At 43.4% G+C, this 22,580-nt stretch overlaps 1 protein-coding gene across 2 annotated transcripts in view; it reads right to left on the bottom strand.

The window, feature by feature from the left end:
• Positions 1-2,898: 2,898 nt before the first annotated feature.
• The window catches only part of Fchsd2 (FCH and double SH3 domains 2), a 175,747-nt gene continuing 156,065 nt past the window's right edge, over positions 2,899-22,580 (bottom strand). For both annotated transcript variants that reach the window (XM_051149058.1, XM_051149059.1), the window contains 7 exons: positions 16,888-17,022; positions 9,242-9,325; positions 8,942-9,119; positions 8,316-8,536; positions 7,408-7,537; positions 7,236-7,318; positions 2,899-4,724 (listed from right to left, as the gene is read on the bottom strand). In XM_051149058.1, the coding sequence (XP_051005015.1) occupies positions 4,641-4,724; positions 7,236-7,318; positions 7,408-7,537; positions 8,316-8,536; positions 8,942-9,119; positions 9,242-9,325; positions 16,888-17,022 (915 nt within the window). In that variant the 3' untranslated portion in view covers positions 2,899-4,640. The remainder of the gene's footprint in view (positions 4,725-7,235; positions 7,319-7,407; positions 7,538-8,315; positions 8,537-8,941; positions 9,120-9,241; positions 9,326-16,887; positions 17,023-22,580) is intronic.

Below are 22,580 nucleotides of genomic sequence, written 5' to 3'. Positions count from 1 at the left end.
AAACTTCCCCTGGGGGATGATCTACAGATTCTGAGCTCTGCTGCCTGAACTGCCCAGGCTCAAGCCCTACTGGTCCTGACACCCGAGGGAGAAGAGATGAGTCCTGACGTAGGGATCCTACTTACTCTTGAGTCTGTACCACAAAATGTGAGCTCTTCCAGTGCCCTGTAGGTGGCCTGTGGAGGAATCCTGCCATCAGGTGTAGGCCCACTTGTGAGATTCAGACATACCATGGGTACCATGTCTGCTGGAAGTACATCCACTAGTCACTATCTTTAGTTCCTATGTATATTATCTTATTTAGTCCTCCCGGATCTGAGGCAGTTTATATTATCTTCCACTCACAAGTTACAGACGAGGAAGTCAAGGGCTGAGACTTAGATCAAGACAGGCAAATCCATGCATGGGTCTTTACCCAGTGTTTTCCCTGCCCCTGCTTGGCACACATGCCCGTGGTCACTGCTCACAGGCTCCTATTATGCTTCAGGGTAACATTCCAAAAACACATTCCCTAAACAGCACTCGCAGGATTAGACATGAAGGATCCTATTTATTTTCTTGCCCACTGGTCCAAAAGAAAATAGTCCAGGAACAAGACACTCTTTGGTGTTCTCCTGGTTCTTGGCAGCTTGTGCTTTCAAAAAGCAAACCCAGCAAGAGTCTAGAGGAAACTAAACTGGTTAGGTCAAACTGCAGGATTTTAGGGAAAATGTCCAATCTTCCCCTCCTGACCTAAATGTCTGTAATTTGGTTGTATTTCTGACACACATATATATACACCAATAAGCTAAATAAATGTGGAGATTCAGTGCAGCTACATACTGTCATAGGCCACTCAGAGAGAGCTGGATAGTAATTAGAACCAAATCCTAAAGTTGTGGCTGGACTCCCTGAGCAGTGTGACTGGCACAGCCTGGGAGCAAGCGGCATCATAATACAGAGCATAATGGCTGCCTTGTCTCCGGGGATGAGTTCAGGGACCTGAATCCCCCCCCCCCCCCACCCCTTTTGGTAATCCCAAGAAATCCATGAAATTCAAACACTGCAAGCTTTTATGTAATTTCCTCCTGTATCTAGAATAACTCAAGTGATCTGGGGGGGGGTGAACTGGATAAGCTCATCAAAGTCACCTTCATTACATCCCCCCCCCCCCCCCACGGCTGTCCTGGAACTTGCTCTGTAGTCCAGGCTGGCCTTGAACTCACAGAGATCCACCTGCCTCCACCTCCCAAGTGCTGGGAATTAAAGGTCATTACATCATTTTTAAAGATGAGATAGATAGTGACAGCTGAGAGGGAAGGATGCCCCATTAGGTAGTGGCAGGGCTAAAGCCAGATAACAGCTTCCTGCACTGACTCTGACTTCTGGACCTGGGCTTGGAGAGGCAGGGGTAAAGTAGTGAATAGTGAGTCTATGGCTTGACAGCTTGGTCAGTTCCTGTGACAAACCAGTCAACATGGATGGCACTAGGGTGGGACAACTAGCTGGCTTCTAGCAGAAGTTAAAGGCCAGGCCTCCAAGTCTAGCAACAGACTTGAAAGTGAGCTGCTTTCACTGCAGAGAACCTGCCCTTACAGTCATTTCCAGGTTTATGGCACTTCAAACCCCATTCTTCCTGTGGTTACTGTGTGGCTAAGGGATGGGAAAGGACCTCTTGTCCTGAAGACCTTGAAGGCTGAGAGACGACAGTGCAGATGTATTTGTATGCTGCCCCGTGCTGCATTCTTTGTGTCCTTCCTGGATCTATGCTTCTCCTCAGGCTGCAGGACACAGGATCGGTTTTCGCAGCTACCCCAAGGGGCTCAGCCAGGATTTAATGACCCATACCATGCTGTTGGTAGAAATGTAAACTGCTGCAATTCTTCTGGAGGCCAATTTGGCAAAAGTTTAACAGAAGTAAATATATACCCTTTCTGTTAAATTCTACATTTAGGAATTTGCCCAATATTTACACTGGAACAAATTTATAAGGAAATACAACAATGTTATCTTCAATTTCCTAGAAACAAGTAGCAGATACTACTTAAATGCCCTTCACTAAATGAATGATTAAATTATTATATAGTCAAACAATTGAATATAATGCAGCCATGAAAGAAGAACGACAAAAAACAAACAAAAATGACAAAAACGGGGCTGGTGAGATGGCTCAGTGAGTAAAAGCTCTTGCTGCACAAGCCTGGTCACCTGAGTTCAATCTCCAGAACCCACAGGCCCCCCCAAAAAAAAACAAAAAACAAAAAACCAAAAAACCAAAAACCAAAAAACCAAACCAAAACAACAACAAAAAAGCTATTTCTCAAAACTTTCTTGATCCTCAAATATGTGCTATGGCATACATATACATACTTGCACTCACATACATATCATATACATACTTAAAAAGATAATAACAAAAACAAAGATAGAGAATAAAAGGATGGCATAAACCCCAGGGTATTATATAGCACTGCTCTAAATAAGCAGAGCAAACACATGCCCAGGATTAACACTGCTCCAGGTACGTGCTGGGCTCTAGTTCTTGTTTGTGATTGTTGAGAAGCCAGAGTCTCAGCCTGTAACCAGATCATAGACAGGTCTCATTTTATAGTCCTGGCCTCAAATACACAACCTGTCTTTTCTTTCTTCTTGTTGGATAAGAACAGTATCGGGATCTGTGTTGCCTGGGTAGACTCACTTCCTGCTCTCTGCACATAAGTGTTTAAACAGCCCTGCCCCACTCCACTCTCTCTCAAAGCCTGTTTAATCAACTTTTTTTTTTTTTATAAAGTCAGGACACTTGGAAAACTTAATTCCATTTTTTATTATTCAACATTTTATACATAATAAATACAAACTTTTTACAGCCACTGTAAAGAAAGCGCATCTGCACGGAGGCTCCTCTGAGCCCTGACCTGTGCACGGTGACGCCGGGTTATTCGGCCTGGAGAGAAGGGTTATTTTTTCTTTTTAAAAAGGAGGCATATTTTTACAACTTTGTTTCTTAAAATAAAATTAGCAGCTCTTCCGAAAAATATTTTAAAATATAACAAAAGAGTTCAAATAACTCTGAGGTTATGGGAAAACTCAAATCCAAAAACAATTTGGTTAGCTAAAGAGAGTACAGGACTGGGTGGCAGGATCTGCCCTATTATAAGCACTTTGAAGATCAGCAAATTTGAAAATCGTAAAAAACACCCATTTAATTTTTTAAACTTAAGAATAAGTTTGATAAACATAAAAAGACCTCAAATAGATCAACAGATAAAGAAATGCAAAAAACCAAAAATCCAAATCCATGGAGAAGACTCATCAGAGTGTCACTGCTCAAGTGATCAAATGACTGAGAATCCCTTCAGCTCTGACGTCAGTCAAAATCCCACGGGGACATGTGAACACTTAGAGAGTCTCAGGAGGGATGGAGATACCAAAACATCACACAACCTTCAATCTGTGGATTTCATTTCCTAACCAAGGTAAGGGAGAATTGGCAAACATCACTTTGTACCCTGGGTCAAGAAGACCTACAGTCCACAGAGTGGGCAGCCCTTCTGGGCCCTGCTGCTGAAGCCAAAGGGAGCACCATGCAGCTCTTCCACGACCTGTGGGAGGTGCTGTTTGCTTGGTCTCACCTGTGCTGGTGTGCTGTCCTTTATCCTTTGCACAGAAAGAAGGTTTCCTCCCGGGGCCCACAGGTTCTTCACCTCAGACAAATGTCAGGGCAGTGGGACCTGAAGCTGGTCTGCACCAGTCACAACCCAGATGTCTGGCTTGGGACTAAAATAATATAAGGGCCTTCCCAGTAGAGAAGCGGAGCAATATAGGCCTCTGTCCTCAATGTAGCCAGACACTTGGGTTCAAAGGATACTGGTCAGAGGGTATACGCTGTAAAAACCAAGAGGAAAAAATACCCAAAGACAAAAAGAACATTAAAGTGGCTCATTTCAGATGTGGAAGTTCCATTTTTGCTTCTTCCATAGCCTCTCTTCTACTACTCTATGTGATGGGCAAGATGTGGCTTCAGCCCCTCCAGGTTAGCCCACTAATACTAAATGAATGGCATAAATATTAATACAAAGGACACTGTTATTTTCAATCTGTTAGTTGTAGAAGAGATGTGCATTAATGCAGTTGGCGCTAAGCTCAGGCAGTCCACTTTCTTCCCAGTAAGGTTGCATTTTCAGTATGGGAATGAACCTCGGGGAGGAGCCAGCCTCTCCTGGATCCCTCCTGCTTCCTTATACAGCTCACATGATCTGATTAATTCTTAATCAGAAGAGCAAAATCCACTTGAAGAAAGATGAGATCTTTGCCACAGCCTCGTGGCCACAGTAATATACTGTACGAGTGCACATGATTGGTAATCTCGGTCTGTGCCCTGGATCTAGGCCTGGCCTTGAGTCTCATATAAAAATGGGCCTCCATAAAGCATGAGAGCTGCTCCCCTCTGCTTCTAGGACCCACTATGACTTGTGCTATGATAGGAGAGATGACATGGAAAATGACAACAAAAAAGGCACAATCAGGCCAACCAGTCACATAGAATCCTCTCAGTTTTGCTCTGCTCAAGAGCCATCATCATGCAAAGGTGCCTAAAAACAAGACTGGCCAAACTCCAAGCCTGGCCATGATTGTAGCAGTAACGGAAGGTAAACCCACTGTCACACCAGTGTGATCTCCACATCCTCCATTTTCTCAGCTGGCCGTCTGTGGTTCTGTGTGGGTGGTGGGGGTGCTGCCCGAACCTGAGCAAGAGACAATTTCAGGATTGTCAGCTTCCTGATTGAGACTCTGGCACATGGAAAGCTCCAATGCTGCTCTTTATGGACACTGACACCTGAGGGCCTGGGAAATGCTCTCAGCTTTCCGTGTGCTCCTTCCCCTGAACAGCAGGCCCCGTTCTGCATGAAATGTCAGGTCAGATTGCTTGTTACACTGGAAGTCCCAAGGCACACAAGTTGCTGTAGTCCTAAAGCCCTTCTCCAAAGGAAAGGCCTGGGAGAAGGGCAAAGAGGACACAATACAGGGACTGGAACTGCTTTGCCATGTCTCTGAGGAGAGCCATGGGGAGGGGGGAGGCTGGAGAGGTGGGCTGGGGCCTTATTAAGTTACCTTAGGAACCTTGGATAGGCAGACACGGTGGGCCATGCTTGTAATCCCAGCATGCAGGAAGCAGAGGTGGGAGGGTTGGAGAAAGATGGAGGCCAGCTTGGGCTATACAGTCAGATTTTTGTTTCAAAAACTAAACCAAACCAAAAAACGTGGGACTGGAAATGCAGCCCAGTGGTACAGTGCTTGCTTAGCAGGCTCAAGGCTCTGGGTTCAATCCCCAGCACTGAAAAAAAGAGGTTAAATAAGAAAGAAAAGAAACAAGAAACTTCGGTTCCGTTCTATAGGCAGAGGTTTTGGTTGGTTGTACGGCGTGCCCGATCTGGGTAGGAGAACATGTAAGTGGGCAAAAGTACTTGGAAGAGGACTTAGGAGATGTTCTGGTCATTGAGATGAAGCAGATGTTAATCTGAATAGTGCAGAGGAGCGGGAATTCTGAGAGTAAACCCAGCAAAACTGTCTTTGTGTTGAGGGGTAGGAGGCAGCAGGAATGATTCCAGGGCATAAGGGAGGGCGTGGCTTCCACTTACCTACACAGGCAAGATGGAGAGGGAACAAGTGCAGAAGGGAAGAGATTTAATTCCATTTTGCTGAGTTTGCAGGGTTGGGGAAATTTAAGCTGTGATCCCACAAATCTGAAGCTTACGAGAGAGATATAAATGTGGGAGTTGTTGGTATGGGAACAGTTTTCACGGTGATGTGAGAAGATGAGATCGCTTGGGAAGACTAAGTTCGGCAGCCTCAACAGATGCAGCTGAGAGACAGAGGCATGAGGTGTATCTACAGAGATGGACAGGTGAGTCCTCTTTACTTCACTCCCCCTCACCTGCAGTCTTGCTACCACCATCTGCTCCAGCCTCCCGGTGGCTCCCCTCATGTATTCTGCTTCCTTCCTCCCTCTCATCCCCCACCACTCTTTTGTTCTTTTGAGACAGGGTTTCTCTGTGTAACCTTGGCTGTCCTGGAACTCATTCTGTAGACCAGGCTAGCCGAGAACTCAAGAGATCTGCCTGCCTCTGCCTCCCAAGTGCTGGGATTAAAGGCGTGCAGCTTCCTTCCACACTCTTTTACTAAGCTGCTAGAGTAATTTATTTTTCTTTTGACACAAGGTCTTGTTATTGTTATAGTCTAGGCTGGCTTTGAACTCATGGTTCTCCTACCTCAGCTTCTCAAATGTTAGGAATTACAGGCATGTGCACCTTGCTCAGCCAGTAGCAAGGTTTGCAAAATGTATAAGCAGCCAAAATGCTGTCCTGTTCTTCACCTTACAAAGTCTTCCCATAACAGTGAGAATTAAAATAGAGGCCCGTAACTCCAATACACATCTGCTGAATGTATGAAGTTAGTGGATCAAGGAGTCAAGGTATTAAATTTGGATAAAATAAAATTGCCTCATATCCTGTAGCTTACCAGTTTTCAGGCTAAGGCCTAGGAGTGTGGTGGTAGAGAAGAGTGCAGTGAGAGCAGAGTGCAGGCTAACAAACTCACTGCACAGATAACTACTTGTCAGAATATATTGTTCAAACATAAGTTCTCTGAGGTCATAAAGTATATCTTATTTCAAAGCCCTTCAAAAAAGTAAAAACAGAAAAATAGGTTCTTTTTAAAAAACGTACTGAAATGTAGAGTGATTTGACTGCATGCATGTCTGTGTACCATGTGCCAGCAGCATCCTTGAAGGCCAAAACAGGGCATTGGATCCCTAGAACTAGAGTTACAGATGGCTATGAGCAGTCATGGGGGTGCTGGGAATCGAACCCAGGTCCTCTGAAAGAGTAGCCAGTGCTGAAAACAAAACTCAGGCCCTCCGCAAGTGCTCTTAACTGCTCAGCCATCCCTCCAATACCTCTTTTTTTTTTTTTTTTTAAAGATAGATAGGGTCTGGCCTAGATTATGCTAATATAGACCAGACTAGCTCAGTACTCATAGACACTCACCTGCCTTTGCCTCCTGAGTGCTGGGATTAAAGGCATGCACCACTACATCTAGCTCATTTTCTAGCCTTTCTTTCTTACAGTTCTTTTTACTTCTCCAAACCATTGCATGACATCAGTAATAAAAAAGGGATCACAGGGGAAAAAATGAATATCTCACTTTAAATTTGTAAGCACTATGTAATCTATAACCCTTCAAAATAGGAGACTTACAGGCCGTAGCTTGCCATATGAGGTGTCAGGGGTCTGCCTTGATGCCTGTGAGAATCCTGGTGATTCAGCATGAAGGCTGTTTTCTGAGGAAGAGAATCCAAGAAGTTGATGAATGAGCAGTTAAGATGTAGTGTAGATACGAGTCTGAGAGGCACGTGCCCAGGACTCTTACCATTGGCTGAAGGAGACCGGGCAAAGAACTGGGAGCTCCTCTTATCTGGACTGGGATAAGGGCTGCTGGGAGGCTGGTCATACAGCGGCAGTGGAGGCAGGGATGTGTGCGGCTTGGGGGATGGAGAGATCTGCAGCAAAGGAGGCAGAGTTACTAAGTGATCTCCTAGGAAGGAGAGCTTGGCTGCTTCACTGCTCAGCATGCCTTCCCTTTCTTAGGAGCTAAGTTACAGCTGATAACCCTGTCAGCCTCACAGAAGCAAATGGGCCTAAAATAAATCCCAAAGCTTCAGAGTTGTGTTGTATTTCATTATTCTACTGAGTCTATCTTAAACAGTTACCAAGTCAAGCCATTCCCCGGGGTTTTCTATTAGGCAATTCAGTTGAAATTGTGAAGAATAAAATGGGGGACAAATCATTGGTTGAGTTCCTGACTTCCCTAGGTTTTCTACATGTCAGTGTAAGCAGTCACAATCACATGCTTTAACTGTCCCTCTGCCAGGCTTGCTGGAACAGAGCCCTCAAGAGGACACATTAAACTGACACTTTCCTGTAAAACCACACTTGGCTGTGGTAGGGAAATTGAGCCCCCTAGAGCTCTGGTAGAACCTGGAAGAGGCAGGGGTTCTCATGAGGTAGAAGGGCCAGGTTAGGCCATACTGCTGAAGTTAGATGGAGACATACACCCTCTCCCTGGCTTCTTTCTCTCCAGCAAAGCCACCTTTTAAATGATGAAATTTAGTATTTTAATGAATTCAGAGAAAACAGTGTGGAACAAGAATGAGGTGTAAGATGGTCATTTTCTACTAGGTCCTGACAAACCTCTAGTTTTCCAAATGCAGTCGTGCAGACACCTGGCTAGTGAGTGAAATGAGGACGAGGCTTGTCTATCTTTCTCCTCTCATGTACCTGGCTCTCTTTCGTCCATGGAGTGTCGCCATTCTCTGAGGCTGAGAGTTCTTCCACTAGCACCGATGGGAAAACGCCAATTCGCCCACTGAACTCCCCTTCCCAGAAGCCATCATCATCTTGGTTTTCTTTGTTCAAGATACGGATAATTGCTCCCTCAGGAAAGGACAACTCATCGTCTGTCTGGCCCTCATAATCATAAAGTGCTTTCACAAAACAGACTGGAAGTGAGAGAAAGATAAGGTGGTAAGAACAGTCAGATGTACTGCCTTTGTCCTAGATCTTGAGATAAGGTCTTCTCTGGAGCTGAGGCTGGTCTCAAACTTGCCAACAATCCTCCTGCTTCAAACTCCCAGCTGTTAGAATAACAGGTGTACACAACATGTCTAGCCAGATGGACTGATTTTACAACCACCCTTGTTCCATGACAACTAGCAAGCATCACACAAGAGAGGATAAGTTTTAAGTTTTTACTCACTGAAAGTAATTATGCTTCTACTGAACAGGACTTCAAATATAAGAAGACATAGGACGTAAAGTGCTTTTAAACCTACTGAAGCCTCACTTCCAGGTACTAGCTTAGCTCAAAACCATGACCAGATTGAGTATCTTATTTTAGTCTTTACCACTGGCATCTCCATTCAGGCTGCCTGAAACCAGCTCTGCTTCCGTGGAATTGCTGGACGTGTGTGACCGACTGTCCAAAGCAGCCAAAGACTGCAGCATGCTCAGTAGGCTGTTCGAGGTGGGAAACTGTAGGTATTTTTCTGGCACATAACCCACTTGGCCAACTTTATTTCGAGCCTGTGTAAAAGACAGGGTTGGGGATGACAGGTTTGTACATACAACTTGGACAGAGCATACCAAGAACCAAAACAAATGCCTAAAACATCACAAGAAGGGGTGATATGAGCAAAGGAATATACCTTTACCCAGTCTTCCATATCTCCATCTTCAATCACTTCTAACACCTCATGTTCCTCAATGGTCAACTCATCTGGTTGAGAAGCCTGCAATGTAGGATGGCCATGGACAAAATCAAAAAGGTTAGATAAAGAGCAGATGTGAGCTGGTCATAACAAAAGCCAGGGATCAAAATATTGAAATGATTTTGAGAAACAAAATTTCAGTATTGTAAAACTATCATGATGAGGTGAAGTTTTACTTCAGAAAACTAAACAAAATAAAACTGCAACAGAAACTGGATCCTCAAGAGGTAATCAGGTTCAGTGAGCAGAGTGCCATGCTGGAGCAGAGGGCCTGGATGTCGGCTTCAGCTCGCTTATCTGCCAGAAGTTACTCAGCACAATGCCTCCATTTACTCCAAATGTCACTCTTGTCATTCTCTGAAGAATGGTGGTCAATGTGGCAAGTATAAGCACAGAACCAAGATGACCTGGGAGGCATAAGTAACAGAGAAGGCACTTGAATGGAAGTGCTACCAGAGGCTGTCATGGAAGTGCATGCAGTGGAAACGCGGACACTATGTACATGGATTGTGTGCGGCTTGAGCAGTGCCTAGGGCTCCTCTGGGACCACTGTAAAGTTGTGGCCAAAAGAAGAAAGTTATAAGCAAGCAAATGACTGAGGCTGGGCTTTGCTCCACCTTGAGTGTGGAGACTAGGCTGATCCACATGGATGCTTCTCCATTAGGTGTCGCAGCTTTACCATCTCAGATGGCACCCGCCATCATGTCTGCTTTTGAGACACAGAGCCTGGAGTAAACTCAGATGCTCCATAAGGAACTCCACAGAGAGAGCGAGAGAGCAAGAGAGCGAGAGAGAGAGAGAGAGAGAGAGAGAGAGAGAGAGAGAGAGAGAGAGAGAGAGAGAGAGAGAAAGACAGACAGACAGACAGGCAGAGATAGAGACAGAGAGAGAGCGCGAGGGGGGAGGGTGGAGCGAGGGAGCGGGCCTCTACCAAGGCTGACAACATGTGACCCTCATCTTCTGGTTCTCTAGTAAAAAGCCTTCAAAGCTTTCCTCAAGTCCCACTATCACACAAAGCTTTCAAGTATAAAATATCTCCAAATTATACAAATAAACAAAAAGAAGGTAATAAAGCAAGTCACTTTTTTTTTTGGATACAGGATCTCATGTAGCCCAAGCTGACCTCAATTTTGCTATGTAGCAGAGGACCTTGAAGACCTTGAATTTCTGATCCTCTTGCATCCGCGTACTGAGTGCTAAATCAACTGGTACACTGCACCACAACTGGTGGTGAAAGCGAGTCACTTCCTGAACCTATTTCCCATTGCATTAAAACTCAGATTATGGATGATGCCATAGCTTTCTGACACAGAAACAGGACTGAAGATGAATGATGATTAAGAACACTCCAATGGGCTGGGCAGTGGTGGCGCACACCTTTAATCCCAGTACTTGGGAGGCAAAGGCAGGCGGATCACTGTGAGTTTGAAGCCAGCCTGGTCTACAAAGTGAGTCCAGGACAGCTAAGGCTACACAGAGAAACCCTGTCTCAAAAAACAAAAACAAAACAAAACAAAAAAGAACACTCCAATGATAGGTTATGAAGAAACGCCTATTTATTTACACTTTATATTTTTTCAGTGGAATTTTTGTTTTGTTTTGTTACTCTGTTACTTCATTATTGTGTGCCAGGCAAGGTGACACAAGACTCAATTCCAGGCTGAGACAAGAAGAGGAGTTCTAGGCTAGCCTGGGTTACAAAGTGACATCCTGTTTAAAAAGTACAAAAAACCAAATACAACCCAACAAAGTCACTAGTAAATACACTAGCAAAAGGTACCTTAGAACAGCCGGGCACAGTGGCGCATGCCTGTAATCCCAGCACTCTGGAGGCAGAGGCAGGAGGATCTCTGTGAGTTTGAGGCCAGCTGTTCTACAAAGTAAGTCCAGGAGAGCCAAGGCTACACAGAGAAACCATGTCTTGAAAAACAAAAAAAAAAAAAAAAAAAAACCCAAACCCAAACCCAAACCCAAAAACCTTTGAAATGAAGTCATTTTCCTAAGTACATGCAAGACTTAGTATCAATACAGCTAGACTTGAGTGTGTGTGAAGCAAGGCAGGAGGGCACAAAACACCTTTATTATTTTTAATCTTTTGATGATTTTGAAACAGAGTTTCTCTCTTTCTAACTTTCTAGGGTTCTAGCTTTGGCTGTCCTGAAACTTACTCTGTACACCTGGCTGGCCTTGAACTCATACAGATCCACCTGCCTCTGCCTCCTGAGTGCTGGGTAAAAAGTGTGTGCTATCACCACAGGGCTCAGAACACCTTTAAACATACTGTTGTCCCGTGACAATCTATGGAGGTCCATGTCTAGATTTGCAGCAGTAGGCTGACAAAAGCAAGCACCAGAGAGATGGTGTGTAAGATCTGCAGGGAGGGGCCCTGTGGGCCTCTCAACGCCTTGAGCCATAATATTTCCTGTTCTCTGAACACACTGTGCTCTTCGTTCCTGTTTCTTCCCTGTGATCTCTGTCTGTAGCCCTCCTCTGTCTTTCTAATGAGTAGGTTAAATTGCTCTAAGTGTTAAGTCCAGCTTCAGTCTATTTCTTTTTTTTTTTTTTTAGATTTATTTCTTTATTATGTATACAATGTTCTGCCTGCATGTGTGCCTGCCTGCCAGAAGGCGGCACCAGATCTCATTATAGATGGTTGTGGAGCCACAGCGTGGCTGATGGGAATTGAACTCAGGACCTCTGGAAGAGCAGACAGTGCTCTTAACCTCTGAGCCATCTCTCCAACCCTTCAGTCTATTTCTATGGGCAAAAGAATGTAAGATGCTGTTGAAGGGCTGGAGAGATGACTTAGCTGTTAGAGCACTTGCTGCTCCTGCAGAGAGCCTGGGTTTAATTTCCAGTACTCCCAGGGCAGCTCACAACTGTTTGTAACTCCAGTTCCAGTGGACCTGGCACCCTTTTCTGGCCTCTGTGGGCACCAGGCACAAATGTGGCACATAGACACACATGCAGGCAAAATATACATAAAAATATTAAAAAAAAAGATGTCTTTGATTTTTAGGGTCCTTCCTATACTACCCCCAACTAGAATATAAGGTACATTAAGGGTGGAGGTTTTCTTTCTTTCTTTTTTTTTTTGGTTTTTCGAGACAGGGTTTCTCTGTGTAGTCTTGGCCATCCTGGACTCACTTTGTAGACCAAGCTGGCCTCGAACTCACAGCGATCCGCCTGCCTCTGCCTCCCGAGTGCTGGGATTAAAGGCGTGCGCCACCACGCCCGGCTGAGGTTTTCTTTTTATAAAAAATCAATGTCACATTCCTATCTATCTCTTATCTATCTATCTATCTATCTATCTATCTATCTATCTAAACACTGCTGGTAGATAGAGTTCACTTATTTCTTAAGTGAATGGGACATTTGACAAGCTTTTCCATATAGAGTTACTGAAGAGATTGTGATTTGTGGCACAGCTCGTGTTTCCCCAGAACAGAAGCTATTTGCTTCTTTCCTTTTACTTCTGAGAGACCTCTGCATGCCTTGGACACTGACTTCCATGCATGACACTCGTTAGTTGCTCATCCCTGTGGGTTTCCTTTTAGAGTGACTTGAAGAAGCAGGACTATGTTTCTTTATTCTCTTATCCCAACAATGGAGAGCAAGTAGCTAATAAATGTCTACTAAATTATTCAGCGAGTCAGAGATCCATTCCCACTTATCTTTAAATTTCTGCATTTTGTCTGTTTTAAGCCAGGCTTATCTACTATAGAAAGCTGAAGAGTGTGCACACAGGCTGTGGAGACACACTACAATTTGGTACTCTTCCTTTGTATTTGACTTCAAGAACAAGTTTGTTTTTTTTTTCTCCCTTTGATCTGGGGTCTCACTTTGTAGATCTGGTTGGCCTGGAACTCACAAATATCTGCTTGTCTATCTCCACAGTGCTAGCATTAAAGGCATGCACCACACAGTTCTTTTTAAAAAATCTTAGGTTTTTGTTTGTTTGTTTTGAGACAGGGTTTCTCTGTGTAGCCTTGGCTGTGCTGGACTTGCTTTGTAGTTAAGGCTGGCCTCGGACTCACAAAGATCCGCCAGCCTCTGCTGAAATTATAGGCGTGTGTCACCTAGCCCAGCTCTTAAAAAATCTTATGTGAGTTTTGTCTGCATTATGTCTGTGCAGTTTTGGTAAAAAAAAAAAAAAAAAAAAAAAAAATCAGTTCTCTTTTTCTATCACATGCTTGATTCTAGGGATCAAGCACTGGCCCCTGGGCTGGGGATTGGAACCCAGAGCCTTGTTTGTTAGTGAAGTACTCTACTACTGAGCTTAACGGGTTTTGTTCATTCTCCCAAGACAGGGTTTCTCTGTGTAGCCTTGGCTGTCCTAGACTCGCTTTGTAGACCAGGCTGGGCTGAACTCACAGAGATCCACCTGTATCTGCTTCCCTGAGTGCTGGGATTAAAGGAACTCACCACCATGCCCAGCTTATAGTTTCTTAATTTCTTTCTTTCTTTCTCTTTCTTCCTTGTCTTTTCTTTTCTTTCCTTGTTGTTGTTTTCAAGTTTAGCCTGAGCTAAACTTTTGATCCATAGACACATTTTTCTAGTGTGGGTTACCATAGAGAAATGACTGGATCTATCAGCAGAAGGGATGGGGAAGAATGTGAGATGTCTGAAATCAGATGGGCGCTTAGGACTCTCCTTTTAAGTATCAAATCTTTTTTCTGGAACTCCCAAGTAAGTATAAAAATAAGAAGTAACAGCATCAGGAAATAATTTGGGCTTTATACTTTGGAAGACCTTTCCAAGTATCTCAGAAGTTGATTCCACATTTTTACAAGATTATTAAAAACAAGTTACATTGGTAAAAGCACTAACCCTTCTAGGAAAATGTTTACATTTAACAAATGGATGCCAAACTCAAAAAAGCCCACAATTACTGGTATTGAGTAGTAGATGTAAGCCAACTGTCAGCACACAGTGGTGGTGGTGAGGTGTCCATGCACAATAAGCTGAAGATGCTCTCTACACTCTCCCCTTTGGTACTCTTCTACTGTGTCTTACTACATGGGGGTCAGAGAAGGACTTATTTGTTCATACCTTCCTTGTATCATTCATTTTCTCATTCTACAATCATTTACTGTGCCCAGGCACTGTCACATGTGCTGAACACACACACAGACAAAGCACACAAAGTTCCTGTTCTTGTGGATCTTCAGCCAGACAAAGACATATGAAAATAGGCAAGATACATTTTAGCTGGTTATAAATGACCAACTGTGCGCTCGGTGATGTTATGGAGTGTACAACATATGCAGTGGTACTGTAAGATTACAATGGTAGCATCTGTCTGTAATCCCAGTCCTTGGGAGGTTGAGGCAGGAAGACTTCCACAAGGTATCATAGGCTACAGAGTGAGACCTATTTCAAAAAATAGAATTATAATGGAGATGAAAAGTTGTCACTGAATAATGTTGTAGCCATCTTGATACCATAGTGCAACACTCTCTACTCACATGCTTGTGGCAGTGATTGTATAAATAAACCCGTGTGGCCAGTCATACAGAAGTATGGCATATATTGTTATGCAGACTAAACAGCACTTGATAATAGGGCATGGCAAAGGCTTGCGAATCTACTGTACTATTTCTTTCTTTACTTATACTATTTGTTCATTTTTTGACACAGATTGGCCTGGAACTTTTGGTGTAGCCCAGGCTAGCATTATCTTCTGGTCTTCCTGATTCAAGCTCCTGGGTGTTGGGATTCTAGGCATATGTTACTACATTCTGCTTAGTGATGTATTAGAACATAGACCTCCTACTTAAAATCTTTACGGGCTGGAGAGATGGCTAAGTGGTTAAGAGCAACATCTGCTCTTCTAGAGGTCTTGAGTTCAATTCCCAGCAACCACATGGTGGCTCACAACCATCTATGAGATCTGGTGCCCTCTTCTGGCGTTCAGGCAGAACACTGTATACAAAATAAATAAATAAATCTTTAAAAAAAAATCTTTACCATAGAGCTGACCCAGAAGGTACATATATACAATTCCAACACTTGGGAGGTAGAGGCAGTAGGATTGGGAATTTAAGATGATCCACAGCTACAAGTGGGTTTGAGGCTAACCTGGGCTACATAAGACTCCACCACATACACACTATGTTTACTGTAAAGCAACAGCCCTGCACGTCTCAAGCTTATACTATCATTGATTGCATCATTGTCTCTTGTGCTGGGTTTAGTCTCATTTGCTTTGTTCATTATGGCCTGATGAGCAGTAGTAAACCATATAGAACACACAACTCAATGAGCAGTGGGTTCTACTATCAGGCTATGGACACTCTGTCTGCATGCCACTGAAATAATTTAATGCTGCATTCTTGTTTTGTTTTTGTTTTTTCTAGACAGGGTTTCTCTGTGTAGCCTTGGCTGTCCTGGACTGGCATTATAGACCAGGCTGGCCTCAAACTCACAGGGATCCACCTGCCTCTGCCTATTGAGTGTTAAGTGTTCGGATTAAAGGTGTGTGTGCCACCACCGCCTGGTGATTAATGCTGCATTCTTTTTTTTTTCCGAGACAGGGTATCCTTGACTGTCCTGGACATGCTTTGTAGACCAGGCTGGCCTCGAACTCATAGTGATCTACCTACCTCTGCCTCCTGAGTGGAGTGCTGGGATTAAAGGCGTGCGCCACCACCGCCCAGCCTAATGCTGCATTCTTAAGAATGGATTACAACTGTTAAACAGTGACTGTCATAATAAATGAAAGAGGACAATGGGTCAGAGTAGGTTGACCTTAGGCGGTACATTTGTTTCTTTTCTAAAGGAAGTTTAAATAATACTTACTTTATTTTATTTATGTGTATGGGTATAAGTGTAGTTGCCCTCAGAGGCCAGAGGTCTGGAGTTGGACCTCTGGTTGTGGTTGTCATGCACCCTAAGTGGATGCTGGTAACTGAACTTGTGCCCTCTGTAAGGGAAAGAATAGCTTCTAACTGCTGAGCCATCTCTCCTGCAAGGGAGAGAGGTAGGCAGCTGAGACTTGAGGAAATAGAGCTCTAGGCAGAAGAAATGACCAGTACAAAGATGTTTAGGGGTTAGGCATTGGATGCTCCCGGAGTTTGAACTGCAGCCACTCCCTACCATAGTGGATTTTTTTCTACAACTGCTCTATAAGACATTTCCCTCTAGTTTTAATCTTGAGGGGCATCCTAAAGGAGGGTCTCTGCCAAGCTGTGGTGTGAGCTCTAGCCACTGAGAATTTATTGGATGCCAGGTACTATGCTTAGTGCTTTGTTATGAAGTGTTACTTAGTGTTCCTAGTGAATACTGCTCCTATGATACAGGAAAACAAACAAATCAAGAAACCCTTAAAATCAACAAAACCCCTTAAAAAAAACAAAACAGGCTCACAGAGACCAAGCGTACAGTTGGGTAGCTCAGAGCATCAGAGACAGGGGTTTAAGCAGAAAAGTCTGATGGCAGGGACCCAACATGTCACCACCACATCCTGTTGCTATCAACAAACGGCAGCTTTATGCTATTCAGCATAGTGTAAGCAGATGCAGTTTCATTTATTCTTAGAGTTGTCACAATTTACCATCACAGATATATGGGGAGATACAAACCTTATAGGAATAAACAACTTTGCAGGTGAGTGGGTAATTTCTTAAGGTGCCAGAAGGGCTGGAGCTGCTGTCATCAAAAACATCCATATTGTCTTCAAACTCTTCTCCTTCTTCTCTTTCAGCATCTGCATTAAGCTAGGAAAAATTAGAAGCCATTGGCTACTTTGTTTATTTCATGAAAATGGTAGAAAATAGGAAAAAAAAAAAGAAATCTGCTTCAAAATATTAATTTATCTATTCAACTATCTATTCAGATGTCTATCCTCAATTCCATTTTACATATTATAAAAGACCAGAGTGAAATGCTGGGTCAGGTGTAGTGTACACGTCTTTAATCTCAGCACCCAGGAGGCAGAAGCAGGCAAATCTTTATGAATTTGAAGTCAGCCTGGTCTACACAATTTCAGACCACTTGGGGCTACATCGAGAGACTGTGTCTTTAAAAACAAGTAAACCATCAGGCTGGGAGGCTGGTGGTTTTGTAAAAGTACTTGGCATACAAACCTTGATGCTCTGAGTTCCAGCAGCAGATCCCATGGTGGAAGGAAAGAACTACCTCTCAAGGATTGTCCTCTGACCTCCACATGCACAACTGAGACACACAGGCACATTTGTGTGTGCACACACATACATACACACATGTATGAACAATAATAAAGTAATTCAAGCATTTGGGAAGAGGAGGCTAGAATTCACAGCTGTCTTTAGCTAGGTAGTGGGTTTTGAGCTAAATGAGACTCTGTCACAAACCTTTTCAAGTATACAAGAAGGACTTTATCAGTATCCTTTCACTTTTTGCTGTTAAATTCTGGCTAACAAAGGCCTCTTAGCATTTTAAAATGCTAACATGAGGAAACATCAAAGATGGCCACATGTTACCAATGATGTGGAGAAACAGCCTTGTAACTATGGTAAGTAGAAATGCAAATTCACACACTACTTTTAGAAAATATAGTGCCCAACACAGAGCTCAACCCATAACCAATAGCAGAGTTAAATATGATAAAGTGCTCTGTTACTGAAAGACATTACCAGAATCACAGTGAAGGGGTGGGCTGGAGATGGAGCACAGTTTTTAAGAGTACTCTTGCATAGTATGCAATCAGACCCGGGTTCCATTCTCCACACCCCCAAAACCATGTGTGGTGGTGGATATGCCTGAAATTTCAGCACTCAGGAGGCAGAAGCAAGAGAATCAGAAACTCAAAGTCATCTTTGGCCACATAGCAAGTCTGAAGCCTGCAGGAGTTACAAGAGACTCTGTTTCAAAACAAACAAACAAACAAACAAACAAATCCCTCCACCCCACAATGAAGCCAGGCACGATGGATCATGTCTGTAATATCCACACTCAGGAGGCTGAGTCAGAACTGCTTCGAGTGTGATTCTAGTCTAGGCTACAAGGTAATACTTGGGAGCACATGCCTGTAATCTCAGCACTTGGATAGCAAAGGCAGGAGGATTATCTTTGACTATAGAGTGAGTTCAGGCCAGCCTGGGCTACCTGAACCCCTGTAACAACCAACCAACCAACCAACCAACCAACCAACCAACCAACCCCTCAATCACTCAGAACACAACCCACAAAACAATAAAAACCAGCCAACTAAAACCCACCACAATGAGATATCACTCCACATTCATTAGTGTCTTTATCATCAAGAAAAGAAAAAAGACCGTGTGTTGCTGAGGATGTAGCAAAGCTGGAACCTTATATACTGGCAGTTGGACTGTAAACAGTACAGCTGCTGTGGAAAACAAGATAATGTTTCCTTAAGTTAAACACAGAAGCACAGAAAATTTCCCTGGGTATACACCTAAAAGTACCAGAAGCGTAGACTAGAACAAATGTTTACAAACTAATGTTCACCGTATCAATATTACAACAGCCACAGTTCCACTAGTAGAGGAATAGGTAAATGAAACAATACACACAGATAATGGAATATTACTTAGTCTTAAAAAGGAACGAATGTTGGCCTACACTTGCTACTATATGGATATATTTTGAAGACATTATGCTAAGTAAAGTAAGCCATTGCAAAAAGATAAATACCGCCTGGCGTGGTGGCGCACACCTTTAATCCCAGCACTCTGGAGGCAGAGGCACGCAGAGGCCAGCCTGGTCTACAAAGTGAGTCTCGGACAGTCAAGGCTACACAGAGAAACGCTGTCTTGAAAAACAAACAAACAAAACAAAACCCCCCAAAACAAAAGAACAAAAAGTAAATACCAACTCCATTTCTTTCTTTTTCTTCTTTTTTTGAATGTGCATTGGTGTTTTGCCTAAATGTATGTGTGAGGGTGTCTACTCCTCTGGACAGTTGTGAACTACCATGTGGATGCTAGGAATTGAACCTGGGTCCTCTGGAAGAACAGTCAGTGCTCTTAACCCCTAAGTCACTCTAAAGCACCATCCGTTTCTAAGAAGTATGAAGAATAGCCAAAGTCACAGATATAAAGTTGCACAGCATTTGTTGGGACTGAAGGTGGCTCATGGGAGTTATTGTTTACTAGCTACAGAGTTTTAGAGGTTTCATTTGAGACAGAGTCTCCTATGTATCCCAGACTGGTCTCAGGCTGGACTCAACTTGGAATTCTTCAGTTCTTCCTTTTTGAGTACTCAGATTACAGGTAAGGCCACCATATTAGAGTCTTCTCTCTCTCTCCCCTTCCCTCTCTGTCTTTCTTTTTTTTCTGGTTTTTTAAAGAGACAGGGTTTCTCTGTATAGCCTTGGTTGTCCTGGACTCGCTCTGTAGACCAGGCTGGCCTCAAAGTGATCCATCTGCCTCTGCCTCCCTCAATGCTGGTATTACAGGCGTGTGGCATGTGCCTGGCTACTGTTGTTGTTGCTGCTACTGTTTCTTCCTTCCTCCCCCTCTTCTTCTTCCTCCTTCTCCTTCACAATTTAAGGTGTGTGTGTGTGTGTGTGTGTGTGTGTGTGTGTGTGTGTGTGTGTGTGTGTGTACACTCAAGTACCAGCCAGAGGCATCAGATCCCCTGAAGCTTGAGTTACAGGGGATGCTAGTCACCTGCTGTGCTGCTGGGGACTGGGTCCTCTGCATGAGCAGGGCAAACATTCTTGGCCACCAAGCCATCTTTCTACCCTTTTAAACATATTTCATATAGTCAGAAGACTTTTCTTTCACACTCTAGGGAAAGTTACAGGCATTTTACTGTATTACACAAAATACTCAAACATTTATAAAAATGGGGTAGAACAAGTTTCCAAAAATACATATGGAATGTTAACATGTACTGTGCTTTGGTACTGGGAATCAGTCCAGAGCACTTTCTCTTGCCAGCATGGGCTGATATAAACATTCCTTTGCCTTTTCTGTTTTTAGTTCATGTTTGATTCTCATGGAAAGGACTAGAAGGCTTTAGTGACAACAGGAGCCACTGTCAGATGCTTTGTGTGGCTCTAGCAGTTTTCTAAAGCATAGTATCTCTTTCTTTTCCTTCTTCACTGTTTTCATGTTTTCTTGACCCAACATTTCTAAAATCCCACTCTTCTTTACTCTTTTATCTTAAGGACTACACTCTTAACCCTTCCTTCTTTAATCAAGACAGTTCTTCTTAGCCATACTTACATTTTTTTCTTCCTTAAATGTTGTAAATGCTTACTCCTCTGGCAAGGGCAGTAAGAACCATGTGGGAGTTCTTTTAGTGGCTGTCTTCTGCTACTTAGCACCCTCAGCTTTGGGGTACTCTTACAGATAGGAAGCAGTGACTGGCAGGCTGGATATAAATACTGAATACATCACTTACTTGCTGCATGTGACCGTGGGCAAGTCATATGGTTTCTAAACTTCAGTGACCTCACCTTTCTAATGAAGACAATTACTTTTTTCCAGAGCTATCATAAAGATTAAAGGAGGCAATGCATTTTAAACCCCTAACACTCACTTGGCAAATGGGAGGTACCTAGTATGTCATTACTTTTTGCTGGTTTTATGAGGCACAGAGAATCAGCTGAAGAATTTGTTGACACCCAACAGAGAGAAAATCAGGTACTTGTAGAAAACTGACTAGCAGACCCTCTGAATTCTCCTTAGAGAAGTAACTGTAGAGCAGAGGCCTTAGCTCCAAACACTGCCTAAGTAGATAATATATAAACAGTGTTCCAAAGCAGGTGGAATACTAGGGATCAGATTTGAATCTCATGTCAGAAACAATTTAAAAAACTGGTCATCAAAAAACAAAACAAAACAAAGAACAAAAACTGGTCATCGTGCAGGGTGGTGGTGGTGCACACCGTTAATCCCAGCACTTGGGAGGCAGAGGCAGGCGGATCACTGTGAGTTCAAGGCCAACCTGGTTTACAAAGTAAGTCCAGGATAGTCAAGGATACCCAGAGAGACCCTGTCTTGAAAAAACTAAACAACAACAACAACAACAACAACAAAATGATCATGAGCCTGTAAGATGGCTCCATGGGTAAAGGTGCTTGCCACCAAGCTTGATGAACTCAACTCAATCCCTGGGACCCTCATGGTAGAAGGAGTGAACTGAGAACTCCAGAAGTTGTCCTTTGACCTCTATTTGATTAATATGGCATGCCCTACCCTCAATAAGCAAATGTAATAACATAAAAATATGATAAAATATATGAAAGTTTTCAAGACACAGGCAGCCAAGCAATGAAAGACAGCGGTGTCTGGGGAATGGAAAACAATTTATTCAACTTACTGTCAGAACAAGTTTCTGGGCAGAGGACAATGTGCCTCCCCTTTGACTTGAGTGTGAAACAGGGAGTTCAGAAGGCAAGGTGGCTCGAGTTCGGACCGCAGTAACAAGGAGAGCAGAAACGGATCCTGGGACATACGCAGAGGCCTCAAGTCTTCAGCCGAGGGTGCTTAGTGTATGTATATAAATAAAGCAGCTGAAGCTAGAAACAGAACCACCTAGAAGAGCCAGTTATCTCTAGAGCTCACACAGGTTTGGGAAACGACTTGCTTTCCCTAAGGCACAACACACCAGGTGGGGCTCGTAGGAGTAGTAAGAATATGGAAGACACAAGCAGTGCCATCTACCGACAGCTGCAGCTGCATTAGCAGAACACAGCACTCAACAGCAGCAGAATACACGCTCTTGTATATCACATACTGGGTCGCAAAAGAAGTCTCAGTAATTTCAAAGAACTGAGGTATGTTACTCATCTACAGTGTCACTAAGCTGGAAATCAAAAGCAGAAATGTATCTGGAAAGCCTCCCCAAAACTTGGAAACTCAACAACATACTTGTAACTAAGTAACCACTCAGTGAAGACACTGAAAAGCAGCTAAAAAGTATCTTTAATTGAATAACACACTAGCAGAACTATGCAAAGAACCTAAAGGAATATGTAGCAGGAATATTTATCAAATGCCTCCACAAGAAAGGGGAAATGTCTAAAATCAATATCCCCAGCTTCTACCTGAAAAAAAAAAAATCATAAAAGAGCAAATTAAAGTGGGGCATGGTGGCACACGCCTCTAATCCCAGTACCCGGGAGGAAGAGGCAGGTGGATCTTTGTGAGTTCCAGGTCAGCCTGGTCTACAAAGTGTGTCAAGGACAGCCAAAGCTACACAGAGAAACCCTGTCTTGAAAACAAAGAGAAAAAAAAAAAAGAAAGAAAGAAAGAAAGAAAGAAAGAAAGAAAGAAAGACCAAAAACTCAGGTAATTGAATTTATTCCCTGGGCTAGGGA

This window comes from Acomys russatus, chromosome 7 (genome assembly GCF_903995435.1).
Source record: "Acomys russatus chromosome 7, mAcoRus1.1, whole genome shotgun sequence".
Lineage (NCBI taxonomy): Eukaryota > Metazoa > Chordata > Mammalia > Rodentia > Muridae > Acomys > Acomys russatus.
This window is presented reverse-complemented; position numbering and strand designations above follow the sequence as displayed.